The 21,718-nt window shown below is 39.9% G+C and overlaps 1 protein-coding gene across 1 annotated transcript; it reads right to left on the bottom strand.

Annotated features, from left to right (window-relative positions):
* Positions 348-16,495, bottom strand: PLRG1 (pleiotropic regulator 1). The gene is given in 18 exon segments (NM_001244931.1): positions 348-863; positions 1,405-1,598; positions 2,079-2,218; positions 3,075-3,086; positions 3,089-3,182; positions 4,172-4,274; positions 4,867-4,968; positions 5,067-5,216; positions 7,419-7,511; positions 8,481-8,526; positions 8,529-8,581; positions 11,337-11,418; positions 11,603-11,696; positions 13,130-13,183; positions 13,823-13,838; positions 13,841-13,964; positions 14,973-15,079; positions 16,396-16,495. Coding segments are annotated over 18 exon segments (1,533 nt in total). The 5' UTR covers positions 16,405-16,495; the 3' UTR covers positions 348-803.

The following is a 21,718-nucleotide window of genomic DNA, read 5'->3' as shown; positions in this document are numbered from 1 at the left end:
CCTGCCACCAGGCAGCTATTCTTTCAGCAGCAGCAGCAGACAATTCTGCTCCTGAAACCACACAACTTTCCCATGTCTGGTTTTTCAGGTCACACCTCACCCTGGAAAACCCTTTTCCCTCTCTGATCTCTCAGGGGTCAGCTCCAACACCACTGATGCAAGGAGGTCTCCCACAGTCCTTCCCAGGCAAAATAACTGGGCTTCCCCGCCGTGCCACCCCAGCTTTTCCCTGTGCCTCCACGAAGACAGCATTTCTATAAACGGCTACTGAAGTGGATGTCTTCAAGGACACATCTCACTTGTCTACTTCCTAAACAGTTTCTGGTGCAGAAGAGAAGTTAAACTCAGACTTCAGATCCTTTAATCCCACATTATTAGTCACAGGTACCAGTTTTGAAAGGGCTTTTAAAAAAGACTGTTCCCCTCAAAACATGCCCTACTGTAGCAATAAGTTTGGTAGATTTAATTTTAAAAAAGGAAAAAGAAAATAAAAGTGTGGTTTAATGAAAGTGACACAATATTCTATCTTTGGAATAGTTCTGTTCAACAAACTTCCATATGCTTGATATCTGCATTTTACCTCCTAAGATCTCAAATTGTTCATTTTAGAAATAAAAACATGGGAAGAAAGTTTATTGTAAAATAGGAAGAAGCAATGATTCAAGCGTGTGAGTTTTTGTGTTATATTCCTAGCCAGAGCACAAATGACTGGATAGTCTCATCAACGCCAAGCTAAGAAAAAAAAAAAAAAAAAAAAAAAATTAAAACAAAAACAAAATCGGAACCACCATGAAGATGCCACATTAAAATCTCTTTCTCTTGATAATTTCTGGCTTCCAGCTGACTGGATGAGTTTCTTCTGTCTAAAACCAGAAAAGCAAATAAGTTAAAACAAAGTATTATTGCTTTGCTTCATACTTAATAACTGTTTCTCTAACAAAAATATTAATCTAAATCATATTACTTGACATTATATATATATACCTAGCAGTGCTTTAACAACTTTAATAGCTGACAAATTTTTGGCATTATCTGAATCTGATAAAGGATGAAGCAGTCACTATAAATTGTTTAGTTTTGCATCTTAAATAAAATTGCTATTTATTCTAATTACCAAAGCCTATGATTCTAGAATTAATCTGCAGAGTAATCTAACTATTAGCTGTTATTCTTAGTGTTAGAGTTTCCCAGTAACACTAACAAGGAAAGTTCAGATAAAATTAAAACTACCTACAGCTTTGCTGGCATCAATGAAACCAATACAGAAATCGATGTGCAGACACTATTCAAGGTGACAAACACCTTCTAATAATTTCAGCAACTTTAAAATGGGTAAATGGGTAATTTACTTGCTAAATAGGTAATTTATTTTACTTTAAAATGTTCATGAAATGGAGAACTTACCGCTGTGTCATCCTCTCTGTACACTTTAATGGTTTTGTCAGCTTCGGCTGTCAGTAATCGACTTTCAGACTGATCAAAAGCACAAGCAAATATTCCTGACTCACTGTCCAAAGACCCCGGCTGCACTGCTGCGTGAACTCTCTGGAAATTGTAGCCAGTTCTCCAATCCCAAAGATGCATAGTGCCATTGTCAGCTTAAAGGGAAAGATGCAGTGAAACTCGGTATCCCTTCAACAATTCAGCTTCAGCAGCATTTATTAAGCACCAATCCTAAGGCAAGCACCATGGCAATAACTGCAGTTATAAAGATATATGAGACACAGGCACTCAGACTCCTCTTCATATTGGTTTGCCTACTTTCATTTGTATGTATGTCTGAGTTTACTATAGATCTCAAAAAGCGCCACAAAATGACACTGAATTCCAGAAGACGCAACCCAACTTTAGGCTATTTCTGGCATAACTCCCTAACTTAGATGTGTGGGAACTTAAAGAGCGCTGAGCTATGAAATAGGCTACATGTATAATGAATATGCATGAACACACATGTGAACACTCAAATACACATTAAAACAGGCAAGTTATAACACTTAAGTGTGATGACTTAGAAATTTTACTCACTCTCTAAAAGAAAAAGGGACAGATAAAACATATTTACTGTAAAAATCTTTTACCTCCAGATACAAGCACTCCGTCGGAATTTACTGTCAATGTGTTAATAATAGCATTGTGACCAGAAAGATTTTGAATGAAACTTCCATCTGGGAATTTCCACTGTTTTATGTTATCTGGCGAACCCGATGCAAATGTATAACTAAAATAAGATGAAAAAGAATGACAAAGTAGACCAAGTCAAATAAAATGGTGGATTTTTTAAAAAACTTATTGTGGTTGTTATATTTTACGTGTGCCAACATGATCTAGGTAGTTTTTGCAAAACATTACTGTCATACCAAGAGACAAAAATATCAAGACATGTGTTTCAAGTTAAATCAGATTTTCACATTATTTTAAGTGTACTTTTAAGTCCTACATTAAAGTTTTAGTCTCCCTTCCTATCTCCAATGCTCTGCACTGAGCTAAAGCAATAAATGTGCAAACTCCAAGACTCAGGGTTTACGTGAGTGAAGGGGTGATGGAGAAAGTGCAAGAGAAGCAGGGCGGGGGGCCGGGGTGGGGAGGAATGGGACAAGAAGGGAGAAAAGAGGCAAGAAGAGAGAAAGGGAGTGGGGGGTAGAAAGGGAGTGAGGAGCAGAGAGGGAATAGAGGGGAGGGGGAGGAGAAAGTCGGCCTGTGATCAGGGAAGCACAGGGTGACTCTACACAGAGCACAGTGCTGATATGATCCTCCACCTCTACAGATCCTCTGATCCTCTGACGGTAAGAGTCACAAATCCTACTTTTCCCCCCTCTGTCATATTAACTGCTCCTTAGAATGAACTTTTCTATGTATAGCTAATGTCCAATAACGTTTATGGCCAAAACATTAAATCTAGCTACTATTAGCTTCTCCCATGACATGCGGCTCTTAAACCATGATTTGTTCATGTTATCTCATTTGACATGATCATTTTTCACCACACGGCAAGCTTTCCTTGTCTTACAGAAGGCACAAGGCAAAATACTAAGAACTGAAGAATGAAGAGAAGCTACTTGGGAAAATATACTTACTGTCTTGGATGTAAACCACAGCCCTGACTGATTTTTTATGATTCGTTAACGTGACTCTTGTTTTTCCAGCCACCAAATCCCATAATCGTATTGTAGTATCATGGCTTCCTATAAGGAAAATACACCCCCCCAAAACACAGATCAGACAAAAGAATGCAAAAGTTAAATATAACAAAATCTGATGCATTCTTTCACAGACACATATATATGAAATATGAGTCACATCAACCCTTGGCTAACTGATTCACACAGTTTCAAAATTTTCTTTTTTTTTTTTTTTTTTTTGTCTTTTTGCTATTTCTTGGGCCGCTCCCGCGGCATATGAAGGTTCCCAGGCTAGGGGTCCAATCAGAGCTGTAGCTGCCGGCCTACACCACAGCCACAGCAACACCAGATTCAAGCTGAGTCTGCGACCTACACCACAGCTCACGGCAACGCCGGATCCTTAACCCACTGAGCAAGGGCAGGGACCGAACCCGCAACATTATGGTTCCTAGTCGGATTCATTAACCCCTGCGCCACGACGGGAACCCCAAAATTTTCTATTTTTAAACGTATTTTTTTTAAAACAATGTAATAAATACTTGTTGCACTGTTATCTGAACAGCTAAAACAAATGTGAAAAACAAAACAAAAAAAATGATGCTATCGCCTAGTGGAGTAGAAGGAAAAAATTCAAATGACTTTTTAATAAAACACATCAAAGGTGGGAAATTATTTTCTAGAGTTAAAGATCATTGTTATTACCATTATTTTAAGCAAAATAGGACTCAAACCGGCTCTACACGTCTGAGGGCATTTTGCCTTCTAACTTTCATTTCCTAGACTGGTCACTTTGATACTATAGAACGAGGCTTAGCTGTATCTAACAGCACTATTTTCTATCAGACACCACATGATGTGACGACATGGGACATAGTCTATGATACATAAAAAGTATGAGATAAAAACAATCGAATGTTACCACAGTAAATTCCAAATGCACATGGAACCACTGTACATGCTACACAAAGCAAGAGTCACAGTAGAGATGAAAAGTATAATCATAACACACTCTGATATGAATATACCATCAACTTGAAAAGAACTGCTCATACCAGTAATAATTTGTGGTTCTGCAGCCTGACACCTCACTGTAGCAACCGCATTAGTATGTCCAGATAACGTGTGTACGCTGGCTTTAGTTCTTACATCCCAAATCTATAAAGACACAACAGACACACTATTAAAGAGAATAGATATTCATAACTCAGGCAGGTGACTAGATCAGTTTGGGCCCGGGAATTTACTAGACAACTGTGTGTGCCTGCCTGAACAGAACAAGAAAGTGTGTAAATGGGAGCTCCCTGGTGGCCTAGCAGTTAAGGACCTAGCATTGTCACTGCTGTGGCTCAGGTTTGATTTTGGCCCAGCAACTTCCATATGCAACAGGCGCAACCAAAAGAAAAGAGGAAAAAAAAAAAAAGTGCATCAATGAAATAATCCTCTGGAATGGGGAGAAAATGCTACTGTCTAGAACAGGAACAATGGGGCTACTGAACGAACAGCTAATGGGCCCAGTTGTGGTGACAGACTGGACTGCGAGAGCAGCACATGTCAGTGGCAGGGCCTTCCAATAACAGAGCCCAACTGAAGGTGCAGTTTCCTGATGTAAAAGGCAAGACACTGAGAGACCAGGGTATTGATGGGTCAAGGCCACCAGCTTTAAAATCTTTATCAAACAACACATGACTGCAGGACAAAGAAGCACACTGCAGGATGCAGCACACACAGGTCAGCACATGCCACTTACCCGGGCAGTTGAGTCTCGGCTACAGGTCACCAGCACGTCGATTGTCGGGTGCAAGTCCAGTCCATACACTGCGCTCAGATGTCCGTGATAGTGCCTTATAACCTGAAAAGAGAAAGAAACTCAAATCTCTTCCTTGAGTAAAACTCCAAGCAAGATACGCAGGGGCTTGCTGTGTTCTCCATTCTCTGCTCCACGCCTACCTTATTATACTCCAGATCCCAGCACTTGACTTGTTTGTCTTCCCCGCAGGAGAAGAGGTACGGGCTCCTCGTGCTCACTATCACGCCACGCACCGTGCTGATGTGCCCTGTTAAGGACAGCTTTAACTTGCCACTAGCCAAGTCCCAGATCTGCAACCAAAGAATATTTAACATTTAATTTGTCTTATCGTTGACTACTCTCAAACAAATTTTTAGAATCTTGATGTTAAATCGGTTTTCAAAACATCAAAGACAAAAACATGTAAGAATACAAAAGGTTGAATGTAAAATGACCCATCACCAAAAATAAAAGCAGAGGAAAAAGAGAATTAAAAGGCATGTTCGGGAGTTCCCGCCATGGTGCAATGGGATTGGTGGCATCCTGGGAGCACTGAGACACAGGTTCAATCCCTGGCCCTGGCATAGTGGGTTAAGGATCCTGCATTACCACAGCTGTGGCTTAGGTCGCAACTAAAGCTTGGATCTGACCCCTGGCCCAGGAACTCCATGTGCTGTGGAGTGGCCAAAAAAGGAAAGGAATAATAATAAAAAAAAAAGCCATGCTCAAACTAGGAAAATAATTGCATGGATGAAAAACGGATATCACTGATAGCAAAGTATGAATACTAAGGTATTAGATTAACTAAAAATGGCATCAATTGAGGAAAAAACCCAAACCTAAAAGTAGCAAATAAATGCATCAAAAAAGTCAACCTCACAACCAATTTTATATACATAATTTTAAAAAGATTAGATATTCACTTCTGTTTATCACATTAGTAGATATTTTTAAAAAAACACAAGCAGGAGTTCCTGTTGTGGCTCAGTGGAAATGAATCCGACTAGTATCCATGAGCATGTGGGTAAGATCCCTGGCCTCGCTCAGTGGGTTAGGGATCCAGTGTTGCTGTGAGCTGTGATGTAGGTCACAGACACTACATCACTACATCAGCTTGGATCCCCGGTTGCTGTGGCTGTGGTGTAGGCTGGTGGCTGCAGCTCCAATTCAACCCCTCACCTGGGAACCTCCATGTGTGGTGGGTGTGACCTTAAAGAACAAAGAAAAGATACACGAGCAATGAGCTGTAAAGGATCCTCTCTTATGCTGCAAGTATCAATTCACCCCTTTCTGAAAGTAATTTTTAACTCTTGGTGTGAACTTCAAGAATGTTTAACCCATTAATACCTTTTCTGGGAAACTATCACATAACAAAATCACTTAAAATTTAGAAAAAGCTTTAGGCACAGATTAATCACAGTTGTTACTTATATGACAGTGAAAACCAAGAAACTAAAAAGCATTAATGTCTAACAATAGGAAAATAGATCTACAGAATATCTAAATTATTTAATACAGTGGAATCATTTAAAAAGATGTTCAGTTTTTCACAGGAATATGCTTTTGACATAATAATAAGTGAAAAAAAGCTGGGAACAAAATTACTATTAAGCATGATTTTTAAAAGAAACACATTTATACAAACAGAAAAAGAAGCTCAGAAGAAAACACACTGGTACACAGACAGAAATAAATGTTAAAAGGAGGAGTTCCTGTCGTGGCTCAGTGGCTAATGAACCTGACTAAGAACCATGAGGTTGCGGGTTCACTCCCTGGCCTTGCTCAGTGGGTTAAGGATCTGGCGTTGCCATGAGCTGTGGTGTGGGTTGCAGACGCAGCTTGGATCCCGCATTGCTATGGCTCTGGCGTAGGCCGGTGGCTACAGCTCCGACTGGACCCCTAGCCTGGGAACCTCCATGTGCCGCGAGAGCGGCCCAAGAAAAGGCAAAAAGACAAAAAAATAAAAAAATTTTTAAAAATTAAAAAAATAAAATAAAATGAAAATAAAAGGATAAGAATGCTTTAACTAGTAGGGGAACAAAATATAAAGGAATTAGTTGTAGACTGAGCATGTACTGTTTGGGGGAAAAAACTGCTGTTTAAATACCACTTTCAAACAATTTTTGGGGGAAACTTTCAATTGTTACAGATAATAAATTTTACTCCACACTCAGGTCTGAGAAATCAGGCAACCACAGCAGTCCATATCTACCAGAGCAAATAACTTAAAACACATTAAAGGAGTTCTGTTGTGGTTCAGTGGTTATGAACCTGACCTAGGATCCACGAGGATGCGGGTTATATCCCTGGCCTCGGTCAGTGGGTTCAGGATCTGGTGTTGCTGTGGCTGTGGTGTAGGCTGGCGCTGCAGCTCCAATCCAACCCCTAGCCTGGGAACTTCCATATGCTGCAGGTGAGGCCCTAAAAAGACAAACAAACAAAAACAAACCCATCACATTAAAATTGCATGGCAAACACCAAGTCATGTTTACTTTTTTCTTCCTTCTTACTACCTTTATAGTTCTGTCAGCAGATCCAGTAACAAACCATTGATTTCCAGGTTCCACAGCAATACAGCGAACCCAGCCAAGGTGCCCACTGATCACCTGTATTAAAAAAATAAAAATAAAAAGGCAGCATGAGCAGACTCATTACATGTAAGCTGAAGTTTATTCAATTTCATCTAATTACACTTACATTAAAAGCTATCCAATTTGAACTGCCCCTCCCCACATCTTCAGATGTTAAGTTTATAAAGATTATCTGCCATTCAGATTTTAGAATAAGTATTAAATTATCTTCCACCAGTGAATGGATATACAAACTGTGGTGTATCTGTACAATGAACTACTACTCCACAGTAAAAAGGAATATATTAACATAGGCAACAACGTGGATGAACTCAAAGACCGAGTGAAGGAAGTTGGTCTCAAAAGATACATCCTGGATAATTCCATTTATGATAGAACTGAAAAGCACAACTATAGTGATAGAAAACACAAGACTGGCTGCCAGGGGTAGAGAAAGGTATGACTATAAAAGAACAGCACAGGGGTGTTTTGATTTGATGGACCTTCCATTACTCAGACTGTGGTAGTAGCTATCTAAATGTATCTATCTATTCAGATTTATTAGATCTATACACAAAAGACGGTCTATTTTACTGGATGATGATTATTATGTAGCTGTACTTTTCCTACTATTTACATTTTATTTTACATCTGGTACATTCTGAATCATTTCGATTTATTATAATTAAAAAGAAAATGGGTAGGGCTAAAGAAATGTCGTTACATACTGATTTTCCCCTTGGCCTTCATATAGAACACCTCAAACATTTTCCTAAATGTATTCTGTCTGTTGTCCATTCCAGCAATACTTTATACTGTATTTTATATAAAGTTTCCTTCCAAAGATGTCTTTTAAGCCCCTCCTCCTATCCATGTCCCACCCCAGGTCACCCTACCAACTCTCATATTCATTCTTTTCCCTCCTTATTCTGTTCCTCAGTCCGTGTTTAACTGGAAAGCAGTGATCATGTTTCATGGGGTGAAATAATATACAGACTCACTCACCCTGTAGAGTTTCCACGGTGGGTGCCACTGGGGCTTTGGCATTGTAGGGCTTTTTTAGCCATCAGTGCAGAGTTCTTGGCATTGCCACCATCCACAACAACCTAGATATGGAACAGACTACATTATTATTAAAGATTTCATACCTATGATACTTTATCATATTAGCAATTCAAAAATGGAAATTGGAGGTTTTTCAGAAAACTAAACATAGAACTACTGTATGACCCAGCAATCCCACTCTGGGCATATATCCAGAAAAAACTTCCACTGAAAAAGATAAATGCACCCCTGTGTTCACTGCAGCACTATTCACAACAGCCAGGACTTGGAAACAATCTAAATGTCCATCGACAGATGAACGCATTAAGAAAATGTGGTACATATACACAATGGAATACTACTCAGCCATAAAAAAGAACAAAATAATGCCATTTGCAGCAACATGGATGAACTAGAACTTCTCATATTAAGTGAAATAAGTCAGAAAAAGAAAGACAAATACCATGATATCACTTATATCTGGAATCTTATATATGGCACAAATGAACCTAACTACAGAAAAGTAACAAACTCACAGACTTGGAAAACAGACTTGTAGTTGCCTGGGGGAGGGGAGGAGTGGGATGGACTGGGAATTTGGGGTTAGTAGATGCAAACTATTACATTTAGAATGGAAAGGCAAAGAGGTTCTGCTGCATAGCATAGGAACTATATCCATTCACTTATTATAGAACATGATAGATGATAATATGAGAAAAAGAATGTACATCTATGTATGACTGTGTCATTTTGCTGTACAGCAGAAATTAACAGAACACTGTAAATCAACTATAATAAAAAATTAAAAAAAATAACAAACAAAAATGGAAATTTATAAAGGGGATTTTATGAAAATTTTTTCCTTAAATGAAGAAAGAAGAACAGTTGAAAAATGTCCTAGAAAATGAGTCTAAGACTTCCAATCCAAAGTTTATTTTCTGTATATTAATTTTTTTTTTTCTTTTTCGGCTGCACCCATGGCATACAGAAATTCCTGGGCCAGGGATTGAACCTGAGCCACAGCTGTGGCAACAATGGATCCTTAACCCACTGCACCAGGCCGGGGGTCTAAATGCTGCTGCCACAGAGACAATGCAGAATCATTAACCAATGGGCCTCAGAGGAAACTCCTGTTAATTTTAATTTTAAAAAAACAATAAAAAATATCAGAGTAGAACCCTGGCACTGAGAGCACATATTACCGTGTATGGGTTCAAAACCGGCTCTGCCAACACGAACTAATGACCTTGGGTAAAAATTACATAACCTCCTCGCTTTGTTAGTAAAATAAAAATAACAGCAACTACCTCATACAGTTATTACTAACATAGAAGTAAATGCTCTATGTAGCTATATTACTATGTAACTGCAAGTGGATCAATGCCATTGCCTCTCGTTGTATTTTAACATTACTGATTTAATATTACAAAGGAGAGACAAAGTTCCTTATATGTATCACCCACAAAAAATACTGAATACTATTTTAAAAGGTATAATAGTTGGTAAAACCATCTACTGCTAGCATCCACCCATCCACCCAAAAAACACTAAAGTCAAGAGTTCCTGTTGTGGCTCACTGGAAATGAACCCGACCAGGACCACGAGGACACAGGTTCGATTCCTGGCCTTGCTCAGTAGGTTAAGGATCTGGCGTTGCTGCGAGATATGGCGTAGGTCGCAAATGCAGCTCGGTCCCGCACTGCTGTGGCTCTGGTGTAAGCGGCAGCTATAGCTCCAATCTGACCCCTGGCCTGGGAACTTCCATATGCTGCGGGTGCGGTCCAAAAAAGCAAAATAAATAAACCCCCCAAAAAAACATGAAGCCTATAAAGTTCTTGCCCTCAAGCCGCTTACCTTATAACCTAAGGAGCAATACACCTGGGCAGACCCTGCACATGGAAACTAAAGAAACAAGGAAGGAGGACTACAATTTCATTCACTTCATAAAGTGGCTGCATAATAAACTGAGGAAGTAAAGCCTGTACTTACTTTAAGCAACAGCATTAAAAGTAAACTGCCTGTTTTCAGTTATTCTTTTTATAAATATTTTCACCAATAAGAGTTAGCTGTCATTTACTTGTAATTTTTTATTTTTTATGGTCGTTCTTGCCTTTTCAGGGCTGTACCCATGGCATATGGAGGTTCCCAGGCTGAGGGTTGAATCATAGCTGTAGCTGGCAGCCTACAACACAGCCACAGCAACGCCAGATCCAAGCTGTATCTGCAACCCACACCACAGCTCACAGCAACGCCAGATCCTTAACCCACTGAGCGAGGCCAGGGATCAAACCTGAACCTCATGGTTCCTAGTAAGATTCATTTCCACTGCGCCATGACGGGAACTCTGACTTATAGATAATTTTATATTTCTAAGTGTTCATTTATAAAGTACTAGTTAGACAGCCTATAAATATTTTGATAAATAGTATTCAACTCTAACTGTACAAAGCAACTTAGAGTTTAAAAAAAGCCACTTTCGTATCTAACACATACTAATACAAGTTTCAGAATAACACTGCTTGTATTTTTAAGAGTGAGTAATAAACAGCAAACTACATTATCGTCACCAAAGTAAATATTATGTCCTGTGTGCAAGCAAACGTAGAATTTAAGTTCTCTTTCAATTCACTAGCAACTTACAATTAGGACTACGAAATATTAACAACTAGCTCCGGCTGCTATTTCCTTGAACAATGCCAAGAAATATGTTCATTATTTAATAGTTAAGGTAAGCATCTTGGGGTAAAAGGAAATAGGCAACATGTTCCTAAAGTCAGAAACCTGCAGTGTGATGTGATTTGACACAGAGAAACTCACCGCGCCCGCAGACTGTGAGCGGTCAGAAGCCCCTGGATGTCGGTATTCACCTGCAGCAGGTGCACTACGATTTGCATCAACCCTGAGGCAAAGGAAAGGTCACATTCTAAGTAATTAATGTCTTCTAGTCCCAACTGACTATATTTTAGGTTTCTGTAAGCACTAGTAAAAGAAAATGTCATTAATACAAAGAAACAAATTTTAAAATGAGAAAAAATGTGAATGCTTTCAAAATCTTTGTAATTAGAAGCATAATTATCTCCTACCTGGCCTGAGACGTAGGTAATGCCACAGCTAAGGACTGTGCAGCTGATTCACTTGGCATTCTTTGGATCTTAGTGTCTGCTGTCAGTGCAACCCCTGTTAAATTTTTTAGAAAACCAACTTCTTTTAGTGACTATTTTTGCTTTCATTTATAGGCATTTACAATAAAATATTGTAGAAAAACATACCAAAAAGGCAATGGCATTATCTCTAGGGGATGAGATCATACTTTTTTTTTGCTTTTTAGGGCCACAGGTGCGGCATATGGAGGTTCCTAGGCTAGGGGTCAAATCGCTGCAGCTGCTGGCCTAAGCCACAGCCACAGCAATGCGGGGTCCGAGCCAAATCTACAACCTATACCACAGCTCATGGAAACACTGGATCCTTTACCCACTGAGCAAGGCCAGGGATCGAACCTGTATCCTCATGGATACTAGTAGGATTCATTTCCGCTGTGCCAAAACGGAATTCCAAGATTATAAAACTTTTGATTGAACTCTGCTGGTTTTTTCCCTCTTTTAAATAAATATTGCTTATCAACACACATCTCAATTTTTTTTTTTTTTTTTTGGTCTTTTTGCCTTTTCTAGGGCGGCCCCCCGCGGCATAAGGAGGTACCCAGGCTAGGGGCCTAATTAGAGCTGAAGCTGCTGGCCTACGCCACAGCCACAGAAATGTGGGATCTGAGCTGCATCTGCACCCTACACCACAGCTCACTGCAATGCCGAATCCTTAACCCACTAAGCAAGGCCAGGGATAAACCCCCAACCTTATGGTTCCTAGTCGGATTCATTAGCCACTGCACCACGACGGTAACTCCTCTCTCACATATTTAAAGCCAAGGTGGCAGAGTAAAATTTCTACTATCTTGAAATATTATCTTCAAATATAAAAATAAGCTGTTCCCCCAAACACTAACAGAATGTTCCTAAAGGTAAATGTAAATTACTACAATGTGAAGAACCAATTCATCTATACTTTCAACATGGTGAGTCCTATCCTGGAAAACTACCAGAACCTGGATATACTAAGCTTTTCGTTTCCACTCTGTTAACTCCACTTGTGTGCCAATTCCTCTTACAAACTACATATCCAGGAAGCTGCTTCTACACTAACGCTTCTACACCTGTACAAGCTTAGTGATATTTATGTATCTACTACATCTCCCGATAATAAGCTTGTCTTAGCCTGGAGCAGTCTGACTGACTTTGAATCCTTAGCACAGCACCTGAAAAAAATATAGGTGCTTAAGATTATTTGCTGAAGAAATATACATATGACTGACTGGGTCACTTTGCTGTACAGCAGAAATTGACACAACATCATGCATCAATTATACTTTAATTTAAAAAAATTTTTAAAAAGTCTGCTGAATAAACAGATGTGATCCTAAGTATTAATTCTCATCTAAAAAGCTATGCCTGGATGCCTGGTTATTGAGCTTATCTTCTAATTTACAGGGAATGGGAATCACATTCATGGAAATACATGTGACGGTAAGACATTCTCAAATGTAACAGGTCACTTACCAGGTCCTGGTGGATATGGATGTGTCCCTGTCACCAAATATTCAACCTCTTGTCCTGTTAAAAGAGAGTGAGAGAAAATTCATCAATGGCAAAAATATCTTATAAACAAGTATTATCTCTTTCAATGATTTAAGTAATATTATCAACTGGCTTTCTCAAATTTTCCCAACTAAGCCCAAGCTTCAGAAATAAGATGAATTGATCATTTTTTGTTTTGTCTTCTCAAGACCAGTACACAGCTATTTCCTCGACCATCTCTGAATGTGTGATGTCAAGAAAGTCTGCATATTTACTACATAGCAATGGCGTGTAGGGAGGTCATCCATCAGGTAATAAGCCACTTTCCCTCTGTTCCCAGCAAACTGTTCTCCTGTAGACTCTTGGATTATCTCTATTCACTATAATTTCAGTATTTAATGTCATCTTTCTGAATTTTGCATCTATCCATATCCTAAGGATTTCTGCCATCATTATATCATTTTTTAACTTCCTATAGGGAAAAAAAAAACAATCAATAACCTCAGTCACTACTCCAATGAGGAAATAAAGACTTCCATTATAATACTGGTATAGCTGTTAAATAGGACATGGTTCTACTAAGTTCTTCCAAGAGGAGCACTAATAAGACATTTCATTTTTCTATTTTCGAAATGTACATATAAATCCTGACATCTCTGGCAACACCATACTCACCTTGATTGGCAGGATATGTTTGTGTCCATATGAATCTGATGCATTCTGAGGGCCCTTCTCTTTCAAATTTTCTTTTGAAGTAGGCATATGCAACACAGGACCATACTCATTACGCAGTTTGATTGCCATTTTTCGTTTGTGACTGTTTAAAAATTACAAACATAAAAATATATCTTTGAGTACCTTAAATACATTCACCAATGTTAATATATTCACAAAGAGCCAGGAAAATAAGTTTTTAAATAGCTAAAGTTTGCCTAATCATGTAGAAAAAGTTTCTATTACAATTTTAAAGTTAGACAATATTTTACAATTTCCAACGTGCATTTCCACACTTTTGTTCACAACCTACCACCTAGCATCCATTAAGTCTAAGTAATGTATTAGTCTGTTGACCAATTATATAAAACCTTTCATGTTGATTTATCAAGGGTCTAACTGATTTAAAAATATACAGAAACTAATATATACTTTAAAAAACCTCAAAGTCAATATACTTTCCTTCAAATTCTAAATATAGAAACACATTAAAAGCTTCTACAGTAACCTTTCTTGGATGTACCTAAAAGATTAGTGGAAACTACTCTAAGCACTTAGAAAGAAATGCACTTGTTACTTTTAAGGATAGTCTACTTCATAATTTAAATATAAATGCTTGTTTGAGGAATTGAAAAGATTTTCAAAGACGGGTAAAGGACAAAGAAGGAACACTGCACATAATGCAATCCCAGACAGGAGCTGGAGATGTAGAACCAAAAATATGCCACCACTCAAAAATCTTCACCATACTAACGAGAAAAGATGGGAGTAGAGGTACTGGCCAGGTACAATTTCAGCTCAGCAAGGCTCTGAGAGCAGCAGGAAGCTGAAAGCACATACAAAGTGATTGATTATAAAATATAACACCTAAAAGGGACTCTCCTAATTACTGGGTATTTGTAAAATGCAATTAATTAATGGGATTTTTATTGTAAAAGATAAGGCCAAAAAAGTTAAATCAGCTTAAATTATGCCCAAACACCACTCATTATTGAATAGACAGCCTAAGAGTTAGTATTACTTACTAATCTTTAAAGGTTTCCCCTCTCCCTGCTCTCATCCCCCCATATTAAATGTTAAATATTCCAGAATTGAAAAGAACTGTCCTTACCTCTCTTCATCCAAAGGCACAGGTTTTCCATTATCAGCCACAAACATGTCATGGGTCCTCTTCAATGACCTGAACACAAGTGTGTGCACAGAGTGTTTCTGTACCTCCTGGAAAAAAAGAGTGTAATTACACATCTAGCTATAGATTACACCAATCATAACTTCAAATCAAATTGGTTTTACACTTCACACGTTTAAATATGTAAAAAACTTTGTACCACTCACCACAGCTATTTGTAAAAAGCTGTAAGAGTCAAGTTCAGAGAAGAGGAGGAAGCTCCTCTTGGGCCAGAGCCCCAACTGAGTGGATGCCTGAGGTTAGTCATTTATTTAATAAATACATAACTGAGCTCCTACTAATTGTCTGGTAAGTATTATGCTGGAAGCTAACAACAGAATGATGAAACGGTAGCTATGGTCCCTGTGTTCAAGAGGAAACAAATTAAAAATAAGCAAAATAAGTCCACATTTTGATAAGTGCTATGAGGAAACAAAGGGGCTGAGACAGAGAAAGATCTGATATTCAAGTAGAGAGGGAGTTAGCCTTGCAGAAAATAGGTAAGAACAATCCAGAGAGGGAGAAAATGCCATGTACAAAGGTGTTCAGTAATTGAAACAATGCCAGAAACTGCAGTACAGTGGTATATGCTCCATGAGAGGGTGGGTTGTGATGCAAGAGGAGGTTGTAAGGCTAAACAACGTCCAGATAAGCTTTTTAATACCATTGCAATGGTCTGCATTTTTGCTCTAGTTACACAGGATAACTAAAGTTTTTTAAGTAAGAAAAACGCGATCAACTTACACTTTAAACAGATCAATGTATTGGGGGCTGGGGAGGGGTGACAAAAATAGAAACAAGGAGGCCACTTAGGAGCTAATGAGTGCTGATGGAAGATGATGTGAATTCGGGTGATGGCATCGGGCCTAAACAAGAGTCAAGAATTCTGAGATAAAACAAACAAGACTTGCTCGTAGAATAGCTGTTCAAGCTAAGGAAAAATGCAAGAAACCAAGAATGGCAGATTTTCCCGGGGAAGAGCTGAAGTGAGAGCCCAAGTGAAGACCAGAGAAAGCTGCCAGCCTTTTAGGACACGGAATCACTGACCCTACCCAGCAGGAGGCGAGTACCAGGGGTCCAACATGGACAGAAGCGCCGCCTCAGAGGACAGTGCCCATGTCCATTGCCCAAGGGCCCAATGAAAACTGGAAGAATTGTCTCCGGCTTTCCGCCAGGGCAGAACCTACAACTCGGACTCTCATCCGCTTCTCTCCGTCCCTGGAAATCTTCAGCGACTTCGGCCATACAGCCTGCCCTCGCGGCCGCCACCAACTCCAGACCCCAACGCCTTTGATCCCCTACGCCCGCCGCCAAAGAAAAACACTCCAGAAGCAGACAGCCCCTGCGCCTCCAACTGTCATTTTACCTCGACCATGACGCCGCCTTTATCCCGTCGCTCCGGCGGGGAAGAAGCACTAACCAGCAACACACAAACCGCCGCCACAACTGCTCAGCCCCTTCCGGAATCCAGCGGCCGGGCGCCGGATGTGACGTAACTCCGCGCACGCGCGCTGCTGGCCCGCAGGCCCTCTGGGGCCAAGGGGCGGGGCTTTATCCCTCAGGGCCGCCCCCGGGGCGGAGCTTCAGGACTGCGGAGAGGAAGCTGCTGGAGCCGCGTGACCGAAGGTTGTACTCGATTCTGCAGGATTATTGAGATGAGATTTCTGCCATCCTCTGGCTTAAATGTTTTGGTTTAGAGTTGTGGTTGTTTGCGTTATATTCCCTGGAATCTCAATGCTTTTTCTTCAGACGACCTAAACCATCAGTTCTAGGGAAGGTTGGGAGAGAGCGCGAAGGCTCTTACGCCTCGCATCCTTTGGGGATCCCCCTCCGTCGTTTCTGTCACCTGATTCCGCGATGTGGCTCAGTTTGGCAAGAGGAGTTTTGGCGTATTAATAGCCTTAGCGCCTCAAAACAGTTCCGCCTACACTGCCCATGAAACGCTTGTTGAGTGCATATTGAGGAGTAATTTCAACTTGAGACATTTTGCAAAAGATTTTTGTTTAAACAGCGTATGCAAAATCTCAAATTTATTTTCTGCTCGCATAAATTTTAAAACTCTTGGTCATTTCTAGTCATATGTTGATTGATGTGGCTTCAACAATGCCAGGGTACAGCTTTTTAAAGCTGGTGGAAGCTAAAGCTGGCACAACCTCAAGGCTTTAGCTATTTTTATGTATATACATCCTGGTGCCAAAGTATTGGCATTTGTTTTATACGCGGTTAAATCCTGCAGTTTGCGATCAATCGCCTCATTTTCTTTCTTCCTTCCTCTTCCCTTCTTTCTTTCTCTTCATTGGAAGCATATGGAACTTCCCAGGCTAGGGGTCGAATCAGAGCTACAGCTGTCAGCCTACACCACAGCCACAGCAACTTGGGATCTGTGCGGCTTCTGTGACCTACACCACAGCTCTCCACCGCAGATCCTTAACCCACTCAAGGAGGCCAGGGATGGAACCTGCATCCTAATGGATACTAGTGATGGCTCTTTATCACTGAGCCACAAGGGGAACTTCCCGTGCCTAATTATTTTTCAATGTCAAAAGGAAAACTGATGGAACTGGACATTTGCAAACTGAATGGACAAGCATTTTACTGGTACCAATTTTGTTCCCAGCGCACATAGTACATACTTTGAGAGAAGGGGGAAAAGAAGCTATCAAAAATCCCACTTAGAAATTAATTTTTAATTCATTACAAACATTAAGGTCATGTTTCTATTTGAAAATACAGTCCTCTCTGAATTTGAGTGGATGTTTGGAACTTAGGAATGTATTTTCTTTAACAATGGACACTGATGTTAGGCCTTGTAAGGAAACGCCGTAATTGTAAAAAAATACTTGGGAAAATAAATCATAGTACACCTTAGCTATGGATAGAGATAACTATAACAAAAGAACATGACTTGAAAGGGCAATAAAGTTATAGAAATGTAAGCAAGACTCTTAACATAGCTATGGCAATGTCATTGCTGTTGAACTGGCCTATTAATTTGTTAATCATCCTGAAAATAATTTATAAGCCCAGACTAGTACAAACATCATAATAATTAAGATAAATTAACTGCTTGTAAAAAGCTCTTTGCAATCTACATAATTTTATTATCCACTTGAAAGTTTTAGATGGGAGTTCACATCCTGGCTCAGCGGAAACGAATCTGACTAGCATCCATGAGGATTCAGTTTCAGTCCCTGGCCTTGCTCAGTGGGTAAGGATTTGGCATTGCCTTGAGCTGTGGTGTAGGTCGAGACTTGGCTTGGATCCCGAGTTGCTGTGGCTGTGGTGTAGGCCAGCAGCTACAGCTCCATTTGGACCTCTAGCCTGGGAACCTCCATATTCCACAGGTGTGACCCTAAAAAAAAAAAAAAAAAAAAAAAAAAAAAAAGTTTCAGATGGGTAGATACATTGATAGATAATTGATAGATCTCTGTCACCCTTTTATCTAGCTCAGGGAATCCATTAATAATCTATATTTTATGGCTTTTGTATTTAGGTAAGAACCTGAATTTTTTTTGGTAAAGGGATCTGTGGGTTTCTTTGGATTCGAAAAAGGATCCAGGACCCAGAAAAGAATCCCTGCCCTGGCTGACACCCAGAGTTGCTTTATTTGAGCAGTAGGGGTCACTGCTGCCCTTCTAAGAGTAGGAGGACTTTTCCTAAAAGCCAGCATGGGGAATAATTTATTAATGTAAATACTATTGTTTGTTTGGGTGAAGCCAATGGTACAAATTTTAAGGAAGGTTTCCCTTCATTAGTTAAGCTACCTTTTTTTTTTTAACTCACTGATATGGTTCTCTTTGTTCTCTTCCAAAAATCAATAGCTTTCATATATGCAATTAAAACACATAATGGGGGAAAGATCCCCTTCATAACAACAGTAAATGAAACATGCAAGATTTATATGAAAAAAAGTTTAAGGGACATAAAAAAGAAGATTTGAAACAATGAAATAAATAGCTTTTCCTTGGATAGGAAGACTCAAATTCTAAACATGCCTGTTAATCTAATCCTGTGTATATTTTATAAATGCTAATTTAATTCAAAAAATTGTTGTTAAATAGTGAACAATCTTTTAAATGAATGTTATAAAATACTCCAAATAAAAGTTTTCATTTTCTAGGGTTTTATTGCCAGTACTATATACTTAATGTATAAAAACTTTAAGTGACTTATCGCGTTGTTTGAAAATGTAGCTTCTCTTTCTAATGTGCAATGATGCTTAAAAAAAAAGTCAGTTTAATTTCCAAATTTGAACTTAATTTTCCCTTTGAATTAGTTCAGCAAACCCCATAAGCTATCCCAGCCTAACTTAGCAGAAGATAATGGGGAGTGGGTGTTACTATTCAGGACATCAGGAGTCTCACAAATTTGGCAGAAGATCAAGTTTAGAAGTTTTGGTGGCTTTTGCTGCCAAAGTTGGTAGGCTTTCTCTCAAGAATGTTGCCACGAATAGGACATCAGGCCAATCAACCTGATTATTTCCTTGCTTATTTCCTTTGCAAACATTAAATTGTGGGAGAGAAGCTGGTAGGGCTGGCTTGGGTGAGGGATCTGCCTCTGCTCAGTCTCCTGTGGCTAGAGGGTCAGGGCATCACAGCACCAACAGGACCATAGGAGCCCCACTCCTGTGTTTTAGGGATCATTCCAGGACAAGGAAGTAGCTAGTGTCCGTCACACCCATTGTGGTTTTGAGTCTGCCCCAGAAGCAAAAGAGCATCTCTGACTTTTCAGTGCTCCTGTGATTGGCATTGGGTAGAAGGAGAAAATGTCCCATTTTTTTTCCTTAGTGCCAAGCTCTGTGTCAGCTTCTTCTTCTTCTTTTTTTTTTTTTTTTTTTAGGGCCACACCCGTAGCATATGGAGGTTCCCAGGCTAAGGGAAGAATCAGAACTGCAGCTGCCGGCCTATACCACAGCCACAGCAACACAGGATCTGAGCCACCTCTGCAGCCTACACCACAGCTCACGCAATGCCGGATCCTTAATTCACTGAGCGAGGCCAGGGATCAAACCTGCATCCTCATGGATACTAGTTGGATTCATTTCCGCTGTGCCACAACTCTTGTGTCAGCCTCAAGAAAAGCAAACTGACAGCTTCAAAGTCAATGGAAGGAGACTCTGCTTAAGAGAGAGAACTAGTCCTAACCTGTTCCTGGCAAGGTGCTTTCCCATTGCAGATGCCAACCTGGTATAGTTGTTGCTGTCACACTGGGCAGGCTTGCCCATCAAAGCTCTGGTCCAAGCTGGCTTCCAGTTCTTTAGTATTAATTTCCCCTTCGATAGTGGTTCTCAAACTGTGGTAAACCACAGAGAGACTAACAATGATTTAATATAGTTTCTCAAAACCTATCTCATTTCTTATTTAGAGAAAGAGAATCAGCGGTTCATTTTATTCATCCAATCATTCACTCATTCTGTATTCTTAAACTGGTTCAACAGGTATTTGTTGATATACCAGGTGTCTGATAGAAAGCATATAGTCTCAAATCCAAAAGGCTTTACCTTTTTTGGGGGAGTTGGGGGGCGCACCCACAGCATATGGAAGTTCCCAGGCTAGGGCTCAAATCAGAGCTACAGCTGCTGGCCTACACCACAGCCACAGCAATACCAGATCCAAGCCACATCTGGGACCTCCACCACAGCTCATGGCAATACCAGATCCTTAACCCACTGAGTGAGGCCAGGATTCCAACCTGCATCCTCCCAGCTACAAGTTGGGTTTGTTACTGCTGAGCCACAATGGGAACTCCAAAAAGGCTTTTCCTTTCATTATGGTTGATTTACAATGTTCTGTCAATTTTTGTTCTACAGCAAAGTGACCAAGTTATGTATATACAACTTGGAAGGGGCTAAGTCCCTAAATGACTTGTTCCCAAAGCCTCGCCTTTCCCTGTTTGGTTGAGCACTTATTATTAGAAGTAGTTTTTATTTTATTTTCGGTCTTCCCTTGTAGACACAAAGCTTCATGAGAACAGAATGCTTGTCTGTCTTGGGGATCAAGGTGTTCTTGCCTCATAGCACAAAGCAGGTGCTCTGTAACTATTTGATGAACACAAATTTCCTTGTATGCTATAAACTGGGCCTGACACGAATTGTAAAAGAAGCAACAGCAACCACATGGACAATCAGTGCCGGCAACTCAGCCCTTCTCGCCAGCGAGCTGCTGGGCAGGACAGATTATCTGTTTTCTCTGTCATTGATTTACTGCCCTTGACTTACATAAGGGAATCCGCTAATACCAAGAACCCTGCACTGTTGACCTGAAAACATAGCTGAACAAATAGTACTCCCTTCCGCCTCCACCAATAGCAACATTTTAAAACACTTAAGTATTTTAGGGACACAGAATCTTTGCAAATGTGTTTCTTCTCTTTGAGAACATGGTATTTACTGTGTAATATCCCACACTTAAGAGTGTTAGTATGGCTTTGTATTAAAAAAAAATCTATCAAAAATTTAGCAGGAACTAGAATTAAAGAAATTCATAGCTATTATCATGGCATCAGCCATGCCTCTCACACAGACATGAACATCCAACCCACACCCACCTGTTAGAGTGAAAGGTAAGTGAAAATAAAGGCTAAGAAGAGGAGTGCCCATCTGAGGCACTGTAGTCTCAAGAGAAAGGGCTGGTCAAAACAACCCCAAAAAGGTAGCGATAAATCCTTGATGACATTTGTGTTTTGTTGGG

The sequence above is a fragment of the Sus scrofa genome, chromosome 8 (assembly GCF_000003025.6).
Source record: "Sus scrofa isolate TJ Tabasco breed Duroc chromosome 8, Sscrofa11.1, whole genome shotgun sequence".
Taxonomy (NCBI): domain Eukaryota; kingdom Metazoa; phylum Chordata; class Mammalia; order Artiodactyla; family Suidae; genus Sus; species Sus scrofa.
Note: the sequence above shows the minus strand (reverse complement) of the source record. Positions and strands in the feature narration are given on the sequence as shown.